We start from the raw sequence: 20,318 nt of genomic DNA, 5'->3' as shown, positions 1-20,318 counted from the left end.
TATAGGACAGGAGGAGAATGAGAAAGATGACAGGGAGGGGGGGGGGGGGGGGGGGGGGGGGGGGGGGCGGGGGGGTGGGGGGGGGGGGGGGGGTGGAGTGTAAAGTTAGGGAGAAGGAGGGGAAGAGACGAATCCAGAACTGAGAGAGTGCTGAGAGAAGGATGGAGGGACAAAAATAGCCCTGCGTGGCCATGCTGTTCACTTTCATTTTCCATGTCCCAATATCCAATTTACAGACACACACAGGCAGGCACATATGCACACGCACACGTCTCCCACTAATGTTTCTCACATACTCAACATTACCCCAATATTACACTCACACACGCAAACACACAATCTCATTTAGCCTCATGATAAAACTGTTCTATTCTCACATTCTTTTATATCTCCACACTCGCTCTTTTTCTCTGTCCTGTTCCGTCCTCCATCCTGTATATTTCGGTAAGTTGAATCTAGCCATGCATTGTGAGCGCATTGTACTCAAACATAGGCCAGCTTATGCATACACACACATAGACCAACTACAGCTGGCAGAGCTCCCCTGGGTGCTGTCCTATAGCTATGCCATGTGATTTAGAGCTGCTCATTTCATTTTAAGGGGGCAAAAGTTAGAGTAATAAATGGTAAGAGGTTGGGAGGAGATGTAGAGAGTGAAAGAGACAGAAGTACCAAGATAAAGGCTGAGATGAAGGGGAGGAAAAGAGGGGAGGGAAACTGGAATGGAGGGGATATTTGCATACATGTGGTCTTAATTCCTGTGAGGCCCATGGTGGCACGCAGGAATCCAGCCTATTTTTCATTAGATTTAAAAATGAAGGCTCAGAGTTACAGCTGATCTTCAAAGACCCTTCATGCTCTTCACATGCATGTATGCGTGTGCACACGAGGGCATGTGTGTACCATTTAAAAAGGCTTCCACCGGGTAGACGCTTTATCCGTTCCCTCCATTATGCTGGACAGGGAATACACTTCTATTAAAAGTATCATTGCTCTTTGCCAAGGAGGAAGCCGGGCAGCCATACAAGTGCAATAAAAAACACCACTGTCTTTCTGGTTTGACTGTTTTACGTGCCTGCATGTTTGCGCTTGTGTGTGTGTGTGTGTGTGTGTGTGTGTGTGTGTGTTCTTGGGATTAGCTGTTGCTTGCAAATGAGAGTGTGTGTGCATGCATGATTAGGCAGCATGTGTGTATTCTGTGTTGAGGCGCTAATATGTATGTGTGTTGATCCACGAGCGCAAGCACAGGGAAACATTTTGGAGGAGGCATTCGGGGGAAATAAAGCTGCCCCAGCATGATTTAAGATGCCACCGCTCTCAGCTAATGACCTGAGTGAGATCACTGAAGTGAAACAATACACTGTGTGAGCTGCAGAGAACAGTGTCGGTAGGGAGATGGATAAAGAGTGAGAGACAGGTGCTGGCAAAGAGCTAACAACAGAGGGAGAGAGATGAGTTACTGTAAGGAGTCAGTGGGAAATGATGGAGAAACACCTGAACAACATTTTTATAAAGAGGAAACATCAAAAGCCAGAGGTGAATTCCTCCTGAGCAGAGGAATGGAAAAACAACAGGGAAGAGAGAAGAAATGCGCCCATTCCTGAGTGCATTAGTAAATGGTTTCAGAGGCTTCCAAACCCTTAATGCAGACCACATATTGATTGTCAATAAAAAGTCTTGAAGGCCTTAAATAAACAACTGTTCAAGGAGATAACAGAGATGATTATGGTACTGACAAAAATGTGTTTGTGTGTTGATGACCTGTTCCACTTCCACAACTGCACAGCGAGTGGGAGAAGTGCCAGAATCAAAACTAGAATAAAGACATTTCAACTTATATGAATTTTGTGTGCTGACCGTGATGACTTCTTTCATTTATTTGTTAAATAATGTTAACACAATGTTAAAAGAACAGTTTGACTAAGCATTCAGTTTGTCGTTGTGTTAAGTTGTTGACAAATTAGAGTCTTGTCTTTAGGCTGCCAGGCAAACAGTAGAGACACTTCTAGACCTATGCTAAGCTAAGTCCACCTTGGCTCTCGATACATACAGTATCTTTTAACATGCAGCTGTGCTCATACAGAAATGTGAGGTTCTCTTATAACCAGAATGATCAAGTCACATTATGGGTGAATACAAATACTGTGAACGTGCCAGAACAAAATTGAGAAAGCTAGTAGCACTGTGACTAAAACCACTGTGTTGCAGTTTACACAATTAAAAAAAACCAGTTCATGATTTTCCTTACTTCCTTAAACAGTAGTAGAAGAGACATGTGGCTTCAGGCCATCTCTGCATGGATGGAAAAGGTAACCTGTGGAACCCAGCCAGTCAATATGTGTCAATCTTTGGGAAACACTACACCACTGGTTAGTTAATGGCTTTATTAGGTAAATGTATCAATTGTAGATCAAAGCGAATAAGAGGGTGTGTAAGAATATGGCCCTCATAAAATCATAAAACGCCTGAATGTATTTATTTTGTTTGGTTTAACAGGCTGTTCATTTGAAAGACCACTGGAAGCAGACAATTTTAACATTAATACTTCACATTAATTTACCTAATGCTATTGAACAGCATACAGTAACATAGAGGTTGGACTAAAACTGACCTGTTTCCAGCTCATGTCGCTAGTAAAAGGTTGTGTGATCAGCACACACAGCTATTAAATAGAGACAGCAATTTGCTTCAACACAGCAACGTAATTTGTTTACCATAACGTCATATTGGACAGAACACCAAGACAGCAAGAGTCCTAATGACAGAAAGAGTGATAGAGGCAGATATCAAACACACCAACCCCTGCTTTTTACATTTCCGTATACTGATACCAATCGTCAAGATCAGCAACAAAAAACATGGGCTCATAATAGCTCAAAAGCAATAAGATATTTGTATTTAATGCTATGAAATTGGCAAAGACCACAGATTTTGCATTTACCAGCAGTCAAATCATGGGTTGCTTTCACCCAAAAAGTTTCATAATGAAAGGGCAACGGACCTTGTTGGGCTAATCTCAGCTATGTCAATGTGCATGAGATTTTTTTATTTTTTTTTTTGTATAAATGTGCTGTAGATTTTGATGGCAGAGTTTTCTTGATCAGTAGAGAGAACGAGACAGAGTTGAAGCGGATACTTATCAGAGTGACATTGATAGTGATGGATGCTGAAACAGGGAGAGACACATTGAAGGGCATAGATAGAAAGGCACAGATTGAGGGAGTGATGAAATGAGACATTACATGAAGGCAGGACAGGCGGAGAGAGAGCGCAGTGTTCCATTGCTCTCTCAGATCAAAGCGTTTTGTTAAAAGACTCTCCCTGTCATAAAGAATCCCATTCTCTTTCAACACTATTCATATTTTTTAAAAATCTTTGATTCACTCCTCTTCATTTGGCTGTCACACTGCAAAATCAGCCCTCCAACATTACAGATAAGGTGCCAGATATGCTATCTTTTCATGGCAAAGAGTTCATTGGCACCCAACCGCAAAGTTTACTTTTAATGCAAAGAAAACTTGTACGTGAAGTTTTTGTCACATTACTGTTAAAATCCAATGCAAAATCTTCACAATGATTAATGCATGCTCCACAAATCTGTAAGGCAAAAACAATGTAATGTGTGGGCATCCTTAAAATGAAGGAATAAAAACTAATAAAAAAAACACTTCTTTTTGTTTTTATTTGATGCCTTAAAGTGATAAAGGCCAGACTACTCTAACTGTTTATGCAACAGATACCACTGTGTGCAGCTCCAAATATTTGATCTCCTTGAGTACTGAGAAGAATTATTAAATCAGCAATATGCAAAGTTTGAAAACAATAATATTCAGTCTCTTTCATCCGTCTTCTTTGTGTGTTGGATGACACCTCAATTTAATCAGGTTGGGTATAAAGCTTAAAATGATTCTTTTAAGTTTTTGGGCAATAATGTGGATCATGTAACAGTGCGGGGTAATAAACTGAACTGCACCGTCCACCACAAGTCTGCAAAGTGTTTAGAAACTGAATAAAACTTATCATGACTCAGCATTTCATACACACACACACACACACACACACACACACACACACACACACGCACACACACATAGACACATCACAATTACCAAGGCCATATCAATTATTCACAGGCTACCACATGCTCAAACATCCACAGACTGGCACGCCTTCGCATCCATTCCTATGAGTTTGTCTGAAGTAAAAAAAAAAAAAAAAAAAAAAAACTTCCTATGAAGGAAGCATATGTAAACTCATGTCAGATGCGCTCAAGCACACAAGTGATATGTTATAACAATCAGCATCACCATGATGGAAAACATTCATTATTGTAAATTAATACACATGTGGAACAACACTGTGGAACCAGTTTACAGTTGTCTTACTGATGCGATCTCAGCATCAATGGTACAGTACAATTATGAAAAATAACATCGAAATGAGGAATAGATTAGTCAAGTAAGAGGCTTTGCATCTTTTCTTTCCCTTATGACATAAGTACTGTATTGCTGGTTGGACAGACATTACATACAGCTCAGGTAAACTGCTTTTTTCTTAATCTTCCAAAATTTTATAGACAAATGATTCATATAAAAAATTATTTGGACATTAATCCATAGTAGCAATTGTTGGTTGTAGTTCTGATGAATAACAGTGGCTGTGCTAAATGAAAACCTTTTAAAACATCTGCAGTTGGGACATCAGTGTGTCTTCAGTATCAGCGCTTTGAGTCAGGGATGCTGTGCAGCCACTGTCCATGGTGCTGATTGTGAACTTCAGCTGATCTGGCTGCATCTCAGCGCTCGGTTATAGTAGTGCTGATTGGCTGGCTTCAATTCAACATGAACAACAGTTTGATTGATTGCACACGCTTCAGTAACAATACGGCTTCTGCTATGAGATTATTACAGCCTCTAATTTTAGTCTCCTGAGCTCAGGATGCAATTTCAATACTTCTCCCATCCTCCTCTCACACCTCAGCTTGCCTTTTCATTATCTTAACAGCCTTGACAATTACAGTCTTGGTTCTGGTCCAGACTCTTGTCATCTCACGCCTACAGCACTGCAACTCACTCCTGGTTGTTGTGCCTGCATGTAACGTCTGACCTCCACAGCCCAGCTGGTCAAACACAGACCATAGACCATCCACTACACACTGCTGCTGGCAATCGGCGCCACATTGCAAGGGGCTCAGCTGCTAGTCTGCAAATCCTGACTGTGTGCAATGGCGGCAATTTTTGGGTTGTATCTACATGGTTGAATGCATTTATTGAATGTCACAATGGCTATATGGGAGTGATTATGTATTGATTAGCGGATTTATTGATGAAATGGTGACCTATGAATTAACTAAAAATCACCTTCCGCGGATTCATGAATATATGAATACACAGTAGGCAATTTGAGGGTGGATTCCACCCCCCCTTAGTGAAATGCTCGTTGACCTACTACCCCCTTTGTCCATCCAGAGAGAGTGTAGGAGCAGAGGGGTTTATTTGTTGAAGATTTAAGTCCACCCTGAATCACTGATCCTTCTTCAGACTCAAGTTTTTTCAGATTAGAATCTCTGGACCTGACCATGGCTCTGAAATATCAGTGGTGTAATTGTATTGTGTATTTATGACTTCACATAGCTCAGCGAATAGAGCAGGTTGACTAGTGATCTGAAGGTCACTCATTCAAATTCCAGCACTGGTTGCGAGACCACACTTCCTATATGTAATAGCATCACACACTATACACAGCAATACCACTTAACTAATTGAAGTGATAAATTAAGGTGCGTCTGTATCCATTCCATTTCTGAACTTTCAGATATGTGAAATGATTTTAAATTTTTACATTTCTTGGAACATATTGCAGGATATTTTGGCACATGTGAGCTCCACCAATGTGATAAAACATTATATTTCAATATACATACTACACTCGCTGCTTCCCTCTGGCTCCAGCTTCATTATGAACTGACAGAAATGATAGTGGCATCAATCATCTCACATAAATCTTAATACATGTCAGCTTATTCGTACTTCAACAATTCAAATTATTTTTCTTGGCCGCTGTAAGGCTTTAATGACAGCACAGCTGAAGACTAGACAGGAAACAGGATGAGAAAGGGGGAGTGACACGCAGCAAAGGGCTCCAGGCCGGGATTCAAACCCGGAGCCGCTGCAGCGTGGACAAAGCCTCTGCACATGGAACACCTGCTCTACCAACTGAGAACAAATTCTCACCAACAGAAACATTGCTGTGATGATCTGATTTCAACTACATTTCTCCCGAACATTATTATCCACTATGTCCACATGCTAAGGAATGGTAATGGTGAAAGTTTTGGAGGTTAGGTTCTACAAGGATACACTCGAACCAAATGTAACCAATGGATTTACAAACAAGATATAGCATGAAGCGGCACAGAAAAGTCCATAGAAACAGATTACATGCAGGAAGTCTTTGCTCAAACGCAGCAACATAAAAATAAATGCACGCTATAAATTCTCCCGATACCCGTGTCATACTCTCTACACCAGTATATAGTGTACATAAAGCATATGACGAGGATTCTTGACTTACTGTCCTTATACATTATTAAACAGCCCTACATCACCGCTATATAATTCCCCATGACAGTTAACAGGTCAAAGGTCAGCATTCAGAGTTCATAACTCTACTGCTAGTGTCATGGATGCTGCTGCTCTGACTAAAAGATGGGAGCTGTGGGTGGATGGTTATAGAATTTGTGTGTGTGTGTGTGTGTGTGTGTGTGTGTGTGTGTGTGTGTGTGTGTGTGTGTGTGTGTGTGTGTGTGTGTGTGTGTGTGTGTGTCAAAGGTGTTTGTGCACTAGCTTGTCAGAAATTCCACAATGAAAACTCGAAGTGGTTTGCCAAATTATACATTTATTCTGTCTCTGCAGGTCCTTTCAGCAATGAATCTCATAAATTATTCAGCAGCTGACTGATAGGTACAGTCTTTCTGTAGTAGCTGATGCATTAATTCAAGACAAATACATTTAGAAATAAAGAGAATGAACAGTATGATGACACATTGTTTCCACAAGCCAGCTTCTTGTTTAAAGATCCAGATATTTTAGAAAGCATAACAGCAATAACAGCTTGTTTTACTTCCTATGATGTTGTGTGGAAGCATGCCAAATAGGAAATATAAAGTCTTTGTGTGCCAGAATAAAGGAATTAGGTGTTAATTGGCAGCTTATGTTCTCGTTTTGGCTCATTAGCGAGATACAGTTTTAATTGAAATTTCACAAATGCTGTATTTACTGGTTAATTGAGATAGAAACAAGCAAGCTTTGAGTGACTTTGAGGCCTTTTCACATTCACACCACCCCCCCCCTCCAAAAAAAAAGAGAAAGGGTAAGGGTGAGAGAAAGGGGAAAGGACCCTCCCTTAGGCCTGTGTGTGACAACATGCTGTTTCCTCTGGTTTCATTCAACACTCACATAGCATTTGCTTTCAACACATTAGGGTCTGTCAGTAAGTGTGGAAGTAAGAGAGAAGAAGAGCGTGGAGAATTTTGGAGACACAAGACTGACCTCAAATGCACTTTAAAAACACACACGACACATGCTAGTTGTCATGGTACATGTGCTTAATTGTTTTGTGGCTCTTCTGTTTGTTGTAATGTTGTAACCAACATGTTATGTAACTGTGTTTTTATGTTTCCTGCAGAGAGACTACAAATAAAATTGGAGAGCAGCTATTATCATTCTCTGGAACAACAATATTCAAGGCAACACATTGACTTCAGAGCAACAGATGCACAAAAGGATTCTATTGGAACAAGCATGTCAAGAGTGTCATTGTGATGCATCATAGAAAATTGAATTATATAATCAGTGGTTTCCAAACGCTCGCTAATTATACAATCCCTGCAGTCCCAATCTTGACAATTTATCAGAATATTGTTGTTGTATAGTTGGAATCTCATGCAAAGACAGAAAACACACATTTCAGCTGCTCCAACAATCATAAAACATCTAATTATCAGTTAAAATCTGTAATAGGATGTTGTATGCACAGCATCATATCATACTGAAGTCAAACAGACACTTGTTATCAGCCCAGTGAATGTGTTACGCTCTTTAGTCAGGAAAAAGATATGATGAGGTGCTGCATTGGTGCAACATCTGTTTCATTAAAAAGAACCCCCTCCCACTCTCATATAGAGCAGATACAAAGAGGAAATAGAGATCACTGTTGTTATGAAACATTTTGTTTCTCATGTAATACACATATACTGCTTACGTATTAAAATATGTGACAGATACTAATATAGTGCAGATGTAGGGCCACAAGAAACCTTAATCTGTATCACACTCTATAATGTCCAGGCTTTTAAGATTAGCTCACAACAGTTTTTGTGCTGAGATCTACAGAATCTAGGTGGCTCCACCTATAGGTGACAGATTGTACTTTGACAGATTGTGCTTCTTCATTATGCTGTATAATGTAAGTGTAGACTATTTGATAAATATAATTGAGATTGTTGTATACTCCCACACATATTCACTCCTTGCAGCTAAACTAGAAGATATAAAGCACTGAAACAGACTGTCTTTTTATGTAACACAAATGTATTTTTAGCATTAGAGAGCTGTATTTCTTTTTTTAGCAGTAGCATCCCGCCCACTGATGTATTTTGCATAAGATAGAGTGGTATCTATGCCTTAGAATGATTCTGGGAATCCAAAGACAAAAAGAGAAGGGGAAAAGAGTTTGTAACAAAGCAAGAAAGAGGCAGAAAAAAAGAAGATGACAGCAAGAAAGACTGACACAAGGGGCACAACAGAGAAGAATGCAAGGTAGAGACGGGAGAGTAGAAACTAAATGACTCCATGAAGACATTCAAAGAAAGTATTATTACTGTATTCACTGTATGCAGCATTTTTTTACACAATTACTGCATAGCACTGCAGAGGTACTAACACTGTTTGACTCCCTAAACAGGTGAGGAGATGTGAGACTAAACTCCCTTGAAACTGCCAAAAAAGACATTCTTATTGGAGAACTTAATGCAGTATGATGATCAAAAGAAAGATAAAAACAAATCACAAAATCTAAATGTGTAATATAAGAGAGGCTGTCTCCTTAAAAGGCTGAGGAAAAGACAGAGATGGGTGAATGGAACAGATTTCTTGTTTCTGACATTCCAATATTTTCCTCTGTTATCCCACTAAGTCTACACAAAATCACAGCAGCATATAATTGTTTTAGGAACAAGGAACAAGCTCTGACAGAGAGGAACCCCCCTTCTTCTCCTCCTTTTTTCCAGAGGTGTCCTACTTCAGGATTCCCCCCCCCCCCCCCCATAGGGGCATTACTCTTCTGTGAAGTGGCACTTGACCAATTGCTTGCCATTTTAAAGGTCAATGGGAAGCAATTGTAATGAATTCAATTACCTGCTGAACACTTGTGTCAGTACAAAGTTGATTCATTGTCAATTTGGGATCATTAATAAGTTAGTGTAACACTACCGGCCTTGGAGACAAAAGAATATATTTTGGAGATATCTCTACAAGTCTATTCACACTGACATAGATGCAAGAACATGTATCCTGAACTGAAAGACACACAGGAACATGGACACCACAGACAGAAACACCCAAATGAAAAAAACACTTTTACATCCGGTTAGGCTGATTCTATCATCCATCGCCAACGGCTGACAGTCATTGACTTCTGAGCCCAGTACCATCATAATTTAAAAAGGAGCCTCACAAGAGAGCACAAAAAAAGTAGCTTTACCCTCAGAGTGGCCATAAGGCAGGAGTTTTTGGTGTTCATGACATGTAGGAGAGATAATGAAAGGAAATGAAATGAAATGAAAGGTCTGCTGCTGCTCAATGCAAAAAAAATCGTACCATGTCATGTTTATTGTTTTCTTATCAAACATGCTCCCTCATTAAGATACTTAGTTTCACTGATGGCAGCAGCACCCTTTACCATATTTTTCTTTCATTCATGCTGTTGCTGTACTATTTGTGGGTTTTTCTTGCCTGGCATCCTTAGTATAGCTAGCCAGCTGTTTTGAGATTTTGAGTTATAGACAGTTGGTGTGAAAACCCTTTGAAACCCAGCACAGGAATGTATGTCGGTGGTGATGGGAGAAGGTTTCTCAGCTGGGTCAGAAGTACAGTGGGAACCAGCAGTGAGTACAGTGGTGAGCTGACTCTCCTTACAGCACACTGAGGGGACACACTACCTCAGATTCAGAGAGACTTGATGTTTCACTGAGAACATTGTAGTATGCCAATTCAGTTAACATCCCCCAACCATAATCGGGTTTGCACTCAAGGACATGCACACACACCCACACACAATTTTACACATTATAAGCCGGGACTCTCTCATGGATCAGACGTCAAACAGAGCAAATTCCACACCAGTGCTATGAGCTTTTGGGTCTTGCCACTGGGAGATATGATATCTTTGTATGATCAATATCTAACCATGCTTCAGCTCTGTGCTCTGTACACACACGTGTGCAAACACACACTTCTACTGTCACGTGGTCAGCTTAAGGATAATGGGAGGTTGTTTGTGAAGACGGTACAACTGGTGATGGGTTTTTGATTAACTGCATGAAATCAAGAGAAACACTGGCTGGGGGCATATTAGCAGGTTAGCTTGGTTATGTGTGTGGTATAAGATGAGATAAGATTGTATTACTGGCTCGCTTCGAAGAGGCATACGTGGTGGTTCTTATTTGATGAAGGCAGTAGCATTTCTTGGTGTGTTATCCTTGTTTGCAATGTCAACTATTACACACAAAGGTATCAGTTTACCTAAAATGTACTTACTGTATCTGTTTCTCCAACTCAATCATACGTACGCACAAAGGTGTTGCAGAGTACATATTTGCCGGAATGTGCCTGTAGCACTGCATTTTAAATACACATACTCATAGACACAAGCACACACCTATGAACAAACACACATTGACAATCTGCCAGACATATTTTCCTGCCTAAGGTAGATGGGAAACATCTCTGACAGCCATATAAATTGTAGTCACACTCACATGCACACACAAGCAGAAGTACACAGTTGGCAGCAGCAGCAGGCAGGTAATAAGTTAGAGGGACATGGGAGGAAAATGCTTGTCGTGCAGAAATTTCTGACTATAATGACAGGCCTATTAAGTTAATTTTACACTGGCAGCCTGATGTGTCCCCAGAAGGATTCACACACAGCACACACAGTGTCAGGGATCATAATTTGTTGTAGCTTCTACTGTTATGGACACTTAAACTATAAGACTTAAACCTCAAAATGAAATATCAGCTCTAAAATTCATATTGTTTTGTTTATAATATTAAACAACTGGTAATTATTTTGAGCAAGAATCTCCTGAATAAAACAGCAGAGACCACACCATGCTAATGATGTTGTTAAATCTAGAGTTGCTCTGTATATCGTTGTTGGATACAAAGAGGGAATATGGGATGGGAACATTTTCTGTTTCACAGCTGGGAGCCCTAAATTCAACTGACACTTAAGAGGAAATCACTTAATCCCAAAAAAGTCTCACTTGATGACATCATCTTTTTCAAGTCTTGATGCTCACAGATCCAGCTTAGGGAGGGAAAAAATTTAATTGAATGTAAATGTGTTAATTCAGTTCAACTTTTTACAGGGTCAGAGTTGGAGTGGACTTATATTATGGTTTTACTTACAAAAATATTCATTTCGGGGAGTAGAATCACCTAGGATTTAGAAATGTTCACTGATGCAATTAAAATAGATGTTTTGTCTAAAATGAATATATTGCATTAATCTTACAGCACTGTGGGTTGCTCTGAACACTCTAAGAACACATCAGGGTACAAAAGTAGTATCAACCACCAGTCAAATGCTGGTAAAATAAGATGGCAATGATGAACTACTGAGTGGCTTGTGAATTTGAATTTTTTTCTGTAAGTAGCTGGTAGATATTCATGTTTCAAAAAGCTTCCCACGCTGCACACACGTGCGTAGAGACACCACTTTCTGAAAAACTGTCTGCTCATGTACAGTTTCACAGTAAAGCACGTTAACAACCCGACCATGAACGTCCTCAGGATCTGTTAGTTTGTGTGTGTGTGTCTATGTGCATGCAATCAAGGATTACAATGATAGTCATTTAACCAGGCCATACAAATGCAAATGCCTGACATGTGAGCTGAAGCACTCGTGGTTGTGTGGTTCAACATCACAGCGACACTGTTCTGTGAGACACTTTGATAAAGCCACATCAAAGGAGAAGGAAGAACAGGCATTCAAGACCTCCAACAATAGCCCACCTTCAAGAGTGCCTGTAACTGGCTTATACAAGCACATAAATGAATAAAGATTTGATTTTAGAGCAGAAATGTCTGTAAATAAGCCAAATAGAGGCACTCAGGTGCACCCACACATGCTCAGATACACAGATGAGAAGACACTCATTTACACACATTATATTACACACCTCTGCTCAGGTGATGTTGTGAAATGATGTGCTCTGCCAACCCAACCTGGCCAGCTCTAACAAAATATAAGTCCGCCGTGAGGCTTTACATTAAGGTGTGCTGTGAAATTCATTTTAACACCTGTCAACTGGGATTTGATGTTGCACATCCACCTCTTTTCTAAATTGCTTCCGTCCTCGTCATCACTTCCAATTCAGCATTTATGGTCACCCATCCCTACAAAATCCTCTCTTCCTTTATATGTCTCTTTTATTCAGCATCCACCTTTCCTTTTCTCATTTCTTTTATGCTTGGTTTCTTCACCTTCACCGTTTGTGCATCCCTCTTGCTATTTCCAACACTGGACCCCTGTATTCCACTCTCACCCTGTGATTCCTTTACATCTCTTGTTGTCAGTGTCTTGTCCTCTGTTCTTCATTTTTCATGCTCTAAATCATTTATACGTCGTTTTTCTGTCTAACACACTTTCTGTCACTGTTTCTTCCATTTCTCCATCTCATTTCCTATGTGCATCTCTCTAACATCAGGCTCCTGCTTTTCCTCAATCTCCATTTTATCCTCTTTTCACATCACCACGCTTCCAAAGCTCTGCGCTCCGCTCTTAGTGTTACGCTGGCAGTGTTAACACACTTAGCTTAATATTCAACTACATTCTTTCCTAGATTTCTTCCTAATGCCGGTCTTACAACAGCCTGGTAATAAACACAGTATAACATGGCATAGCAGCTTCTCCAGCATTCATTTTGTATCCTCACACCTCTTTCTACTTGTCTTCTTCTGCAAAAGTAGCAAGATGACATCTCCCTCTACATCTAGTTTTTAGTTCATTCCCACACTCCCTTCCCCTGTGTTCTTTTACCTTTAGCAGGCGTACAGAAGGCAGGAAGGCTGCATGGCACAGTTTTCTGATGGTCCAGTTGAGTGGCCGCGGTGCATCCAGCTGGTTCATGGTGCCCACTCTTCACGGTGGTGCCGCTGGTGCCCGGTTGCTTTTCCCGGCACCAGGATCAATGCTGCCCCACTAGGGGGGCAAAAATGGGAGAGGGTCTCCAACTCCAACTGCCGAAAAGCACGCAAGTCCCAGGGCATGACCCTCGACGGAGAAACAATCAACCACTACCGCCACCACCTTGAAGCCTTTACTTCCCCAAGCAGATGAAGCTCTCACCTGGGCAGCTCTCTGCCCACCCTCCTCTTCCTCCCTACCTTCTTCTCCTCTATGGCCCACACAGATCCAAATAGTTCAAGGCAAGCCAAACCTGGAGCACTAGGAACATCTGAATCCTCTTCCACCAGTAGCCGGAGTGCACTCAGCTCTGGCGCAAAAACACCAAGAGTGTACAGTATTTTCCCAAACAATGGAGCAGAGCGCAGCAATGCACAACAGAGATAAGAGAGTGTAGTGAAAGAGGGATGCAGGTAGAGAAAGACAAAGAAGGGAGAAAGAGAAGGAGGAGAGATGGAGATGAGAGGAGAGACGAGCAGTGCAGTGCAGTGCAGTGCAGTATAGCGCATAGGAGAGAGGAGAGGGAAGCAGAGTAGCGCAGAGCGCATAAACGGAGCAGCCTGACAGGCAGCGGCTTAGATTTGAGACTGCATGCACACTCTCCAAGATGAGAGAAAGAGAGAGAGGGGGAGACTGTAAGAGAGGGAGACAGAAAAATGGAGAGAGAGAGAGAGAGAGAGAGAGAGAGAGAATGTGGAGACATAAAATAAGATCCAAATCAATTGACAGATGAGCTGAAATTGAAACTATTGGAATGGGATGCAAGAGAAAAAGATTGCTTCTGCGCATGGGAAAAAAAGGAGCGATGGAGAGAGAGAGAGAAAGAGAGAGAGAGAGAGAGAGAGAGAGAGAGAGAGAGAGAGAGAGAGAGAGCGCGCGCAGGAGGAAAAAGAGGGGGGCAAGATGGAGAGAATGGGAAGAGATGTGGTGGAGTGGTGTGTGCTGAGGCTAGGTATGGTGCTCAAAAGGGACATTTCGTTAATGCTCTGTCTTACAGAGTGAATTCAGACTAAGCTTGAAGATGGAAGCACACGAAACAACTTGGTGCTGTGGCAGTGGAGGAGAGGAGTACGACCTACTTACTGATTTGTGCGTGTTATACAAAATATTGTATAAAGTTGTTAAATTAAAACCAGGCGATTGATGTTGCTGTCGAAAAAAGTCATGTTAAATGCCTCTCAGCATCTCTACCTCCCCCTCTGTCATTTTATGCATCTCAGTTTGCTGTCTTTGTATGAATGTTGCAATGACAGCTCTAGCTATGAGGACAATATCAAATAAACAAGATAAAGACAAGATAAATCACTTTCTTATGATGTCTTCTAAAGACACCTCTTGAAATGAATACATTACAGTGACAGTTACATCTTTAAGGCTTAAAATAATATTGCAGTATTTGTAGGCCATATCACGATACACAATATATATCTCGACATCTGAAATCTCCTCAGAAGCCCCTGTAAATGCTACAACTGGGACACAAAATCAAATATCGCAGTATTATTTTGATGAAATACCTCAATATCTGTTGTAGGGATGACAATTGGTATCAACACAGTAATGGGGATATAATGACTAAGAGGATTAAGAATAGGTAGTTCAGAAAAAATGCATCACTTTACTGCAATGGAGTCTTAAAACTAGGAAAAGACAACACTTATGCCATATTATGATATAATAATATCCAAAATGCAAGATATATATAGTCTCATATCATGATAACAATAGACTAATGATATCAGAAAATAATTCAGCACTGATGGCTATTGCTATTGTTAGACTTTTATGCATAGACAACTTTCATTTACATTTTTCCTGAGGTGCATTTGAAGGTCCCTGTTGGCACACATATCCTTTGCCATATGAAGCCAGGTAGGTTTTAGAGTTGAAGACGTGCACCTGAACGCACCACAAAGTCCCTCTGAGTGTGTCAAACTCCGGCACAGACCGAAAGCAGAGGAGAGAAGCAGAGATAAATCTACTGAGATAAACCAAAACACAGCAGAAATGCTCAGCATAGCTTCTTCATCAAAGACTTTTCAGTGCAAAGTGACTGAGTGGCAGAGGGTCTTACAAAATTTACTTGCCAAGCAGAAATTATGGCCACATTCGTCACTCGACGGACTCTGTTTCTGAGTCACAGTAGCCGTAGATACTGTGCTGGAGAAAATGAGATGGTATTCAACGTCATCAACAATTATGATTATGAATTATTAATTTGCAGCACAGATGTGGCATCGTCAAAACTGAATTTGATACATTTTCAATTTAAAATCAAAATCGTAAACATACCAAAGAATCAATTTTTAGTTTTGTGCTATAATTCTTTCCAGTGCTATAGAAACAAATGCCTGCAGTCATCTCACTTTAAGTTCATTTAAAGCTACATGAGGATGAATCATATTTTTCTATTTCTACACAAGCCTGAGATTATCAGGTTTGATTAGAAGCTAAATCATTACTGTCACTGTCTTAGGGCAGAAGGAGAACTGCAGTTTGCACTGTTGTTGGTTCACAGGCTACAATCATCCACAGAGCAGCAGGAACTTAGAGTATATGAACAATGACAAATCTTATCAGTGCAGCACAGCTCTCAAAGACCTGAATACAACAAAAGGGAAAATGAGACAGCTATTTTTGCTTCATCTTTGTTACTATTCTGTATTTGGTGTGTATTTATTTCTATTTCTAGTCTCTCAGACTGCTTGTCTCCAGCGAACTACTGCTTCAAAATAGTCAAAAACCCAGAGACCTGTCATAACAAAACAATGAAAAACACAAATTAACATCTCGCTTTGTGATAGACTTGGCATGCTTGGACGGGCTGCGGAGTGATTCAGTGTGATATTATTCACTGGTGTAGAGATAAAAAACACTCAAGGTTCAGAGGTGTTGATGACAGCACATGATGCCTCCTGTTACATGTACTGCACATTGTCATAGTAAAAGGAAAGGTTCAAATTAATGTCACTATGACTGTAGCTACATTAAGCATCAAAATACCTGAATATGTCTGTGCAGCACATACTCAGCCTTTGCTGGGACATTACATCAGAGCAAATAAAAGCAAAGCTTAAAATATGGACACGGAATACTGAGGGAACAGTTTGTCTTATATTTGGGCTTTCATTAGAGGGAACCTTGAGGAAAATTGAGCTCAGACTCAGTTAACCTCACCTCAGTGAAGCAAGACAGGCTGTCAGAGTTAACCTGGGAGCAAAATAAAGAACAAAGAGTAATGCGTAATTAACTGAGAGTTCACTTACATTTAATTCAAAACAACAGCTGCAGCAATGCAACATCATACAGTGAAATATGAATGATATATATTGCTCTTAAATAGCACGTTACTGTTTTTTTTTTTAATATACATGTATTAAATACATGTTAGTAAAGAGTAGAGCTGGAAGATAAAACAATCTTGACACAAGATCCTGATCAAAATTACGTTGATTATGATTTTTGCCATGCATGATGAAGCCCATTTCATACCACAAAGCATCGTTTGAGCCCCCAGTGAAGCTGATGTGACAGAGTTTTTCTGGAGAATAGGAAAAACATAAGTGGTAGTGAGGGCCACGAAAGCAACACTGAAATTGAACTCAGGTTATCCTTCAAAGCCGAGAAAAACAATTTTATGTAATCGATAAAATCTTTTATCACAAAATATATATTAAACCAAGCCATCATTACATGTATACATTATGTTGTTCTATCTTTACATTAAGAAACTACAGAATATTCTTATGTTTAACTAATCAACCCTCTGGTTTGTTCTGGCTCTAGGTCATTATCACCATACTCTGTCAAGCCTGTATAAATAACTATATTGAACAATATGGATTTTTTTTTTTAACCATGTTGCCAAACCCTAGTGTAGAGTATTTTGTTAACATCCTGATTACTGTCTTGAGTAACCACCACACAGTACGTAAGTGGTGCCTTGACAGTCACAGATTGACATTCAGAATATCCACCTCACTGACCACCGACTCCCCTGGGGACCTCCAAGACCTCTGGGAAATGTGTCTGTCAACTGCACAGCCAGTCACTGTGGAGATGATTTGTGTGTGTGTGTGTGTGTGTGTGAAGGAGAAAAGGGTGGTAGGAAGGGAGCAGCATTAGAGTGTGCCTTTTCCCCCCTGACCCTCTGGCTTCACACTTCTCAATCTCGCCCCATGAAATGGTTCAGCAAACACATCTAACCCCATGAATCACTCCACTCTGCACTGTCTGCATGCCGACCCTAGATGGCAACCTACTAATGCACAATACCAGTCTCAGCCTAGAAACCATCATTCAAACCTCACTTCTAAATGATGTTATAATATTAATATAGAATTATTATTAAACAATTGCTAACTTTACAACAACAGGACCAGAGTGACTGCCTTTTGATGAATCGGTGCATCAGGCTACCGAGTTTGCCTGATGAGTACTGAGTCTGCAGGTGCAAAAAAATACTTACAAACTTCAACCACCAGGGGGCACCAATTCAACACACCTGCTGAAGACAAAGAGAGTGTCTTGTTTGTTTTATCCTCTCACTCTTCTTGGCTACACTAATTATCACAACATTAAAAGGTATTAAAGCACTTACAAAGAACAAGACCAGACAAGATGAGATTTCATTCTCTCACAGTGATTCGTTTCTCCCCATGGGAGCTTAACTTGGCTGATGCAGGAGGCAATTTACTGTGAATTACTAAAGTGATTCAGTGCTGAGAGCTTGTATCAGATGGTGAGGCAAAACAATAAATGTCTAAAAACGTTTTCTCACTCACATTTTCAGATGAGGTGGGAAAAGGAGTGCTGTATTGTACTCTTTATTAGAGCAAGTAGAGGTCGAGGTGAATGGCTTCCTTATACATGAATCACAACAGAATATACTGTCAATCTCAACAGATACGGCCCTGCACTTGAAGCAACATTATTGTGCCAGCTAAAGTCACTCCGCTCTGGTGCCTGAAGATGTGGATGTATGAGGTTTTATGTAAATGTAAGAATGTGTAAATGCGTGTGTGTGTGAGAGAGCATCAGTGAATCTCTGAATAATTTACTCACGACCCACAAGTTGTCGTGAGGAAGTACTCTTCAGCATCCATTGAGTGTGTGAGTGAGGACATTTATGTGTAGTAACACAAAGTGGGTGTTCACTATAACCCATTTCTTCTTAACGACATCTCTGCTGCAGTTGGACCCTGTGACATCTGCACCATGACAAAAGTGGGAAAGAAGCCCATTTCCACCTGTCAATCAAAGCTAGAGGCTCCTGAGAAGCTGCTCCCTAACTGAAAATGGGAATCATCTCTGCTGGTATTCATGTGAAAGCAGACAAATCAATTATTTGAATTCTATGTAAAAGAGGTAGATATATGTCATATTGTGGTTGTATTGTATACATCAATTAGAATTCTGACAATATTTTCAAGTACTGCATTAAACTGTACAAAGTCAACTGAACAGTCTTTTGTTACAACATCATATATATCTTCCTTGTCTATAACTATGTTCTCCTTTAGGAAGAATAACATAGAAATATATTTTTTTTCCCTTGCTGTCACCCCACTAGTTTTGCATTATTTCTACAGACTATCGTTAGAGTGTCAGTCCAAGCAGATGGAAACATTATTTTGTTTCAGCCAATTAAATCCAGCTAATGTGTTGCTATCTAATTTACAGACATGAAGAACATCTTGTTCTGCATGTTAGCTTGTTGTAGGAGCCACCAAACAAATATTAACAGGATATGATATGATGAGGATAGGATAAGAGCACTGTTAATTTCAGTTTGCAGACTAGAAAGCTAATTAGCTGCTCAGCTGCAGAACCTTCGATAGAATGTGAAAATACCTGCAAAAGTATGGTCTGGTCTGGTTAGATGCTGGGGTGGTCCTGACTATTCAATACCATTAAAAACTGGCTGTCCTTCTCGGCCAGCTTTGATGAAAAGCACATGTCTGATGTTTTTGTTTTCTGTTTAATTACACAAACTATCTACAATAAATATGAAAACACACTGATTTAGAGAGCAAAAAGGGATGACTAAATGTGATTTCAGTTGGATTTTAAACTATGCTACAACAAGACACAATGAAGATTTAAAAAAAAAAAGTATTATGTGAAGACAGCCAGCAAGAAGTGCCTTCTGCAAATTGATTAACATACTGGGATCTATCAAGACAGCTTTGCTGGAAGTCTCTGATTGATTTAAGTCCCTGAATGTTTTATATTGTTGTGTTTCAAATGAAGCTTTTGCATGTACAGAAGAAAACCATTTTACCTCTTTTAAAAACCTGTGACTCAGTTGATCCGGTGATTCAATTGAGGTCCAGTATCCTCCAGATGCAATTCCTATTAGTTATGCCATTGGACAGTTAATATACACAAGCTGAAATTTCTCCAAGGATAGTATCCACTTCGACTTCCTGGTATAAACTTCCTCTGATTAGGAGCTCAGCTCTCACAATCAATCATAGTAAAAAATGTAGATATAGTACCATCAAGTATTGTAAATAACGGCATTCACCACACATACACGCAGACAAAAATACTGTCAGTTTTTTTTTTTCTTTAAAACTAGGGACTGAAGGTATGTGATAAAGTTGTCTGCTGTAGATTGATGATGCCAAAAGTCTCTATCTGATTTGGCTTCCTCACACTCTTCTCTGTGTGATGCTCATCCCTTAGAGGATTCCCGGTAAGTGACAGTTCAATACCTACCTCCATATGCACTCAGACACACTAGTGTGCACGCGCGCGCTCACACACACACACACACACACACACACACACACACACACACGCACACACACACGCGCATCAACCCCCTGCGTCTCTTGCCC

General features: G+C 40.3%; 1 protein-coding gene across 3 annotated transcripts in view; it reads right to left on the bottom strand.

The window, feature by feature from the left end:
- The window catches only part of trpm3 (transient receptor potential cation channel, subfamily M, member 3), a 162,629-nt gene that overhangs the window by 112,984 nt on the left and 29,327 nt on the right, over window positions 1–20,318 (bottom strand). For 2 of the 3 annotated variants that reach the window (XM_037098195.1, XM_037098197.1), the window contains exon 1: window positions 13,327–14,085. The exons of the other annotated variant lie outside the window; for it this stretch is intronic. In XM_037098195.1, the coding sequence (XP_036954090.1) occupies window positions 13,327–13,416 (90 nt within the window). In that variant the 5' untranslated portion in view covers window positions 13,417–14,085. Of the gene's footprint in view, window positions 1–13,326; window positions 14,086–20,318 lie in introns of those variants that run through there. 3 annotated transcript variants of the gene reach the window in all.

The sequence above is a fragment of the Acanthopagrus latus genome, chromosome 5 (genome assembly GCF_904848185.1).
Source record: "Acanthopagrus latus isolate v.2019 chromosome 5, fAcaLat1.1, whole genome shotgun sequence".
NCBI classification, from domain to species: domain Eukaryota; kingdom Metazoa; phylum Chordata; class Actinopteri; order Spariformes; family Sparidae; genus Acanthopagrus; species Acanthopagrus latus.
The sequence above is the reverse complement of the archived record's forward strand: the minus strand, read 5'-3'. Positions and strand labels throughout refer to the sequence as shown.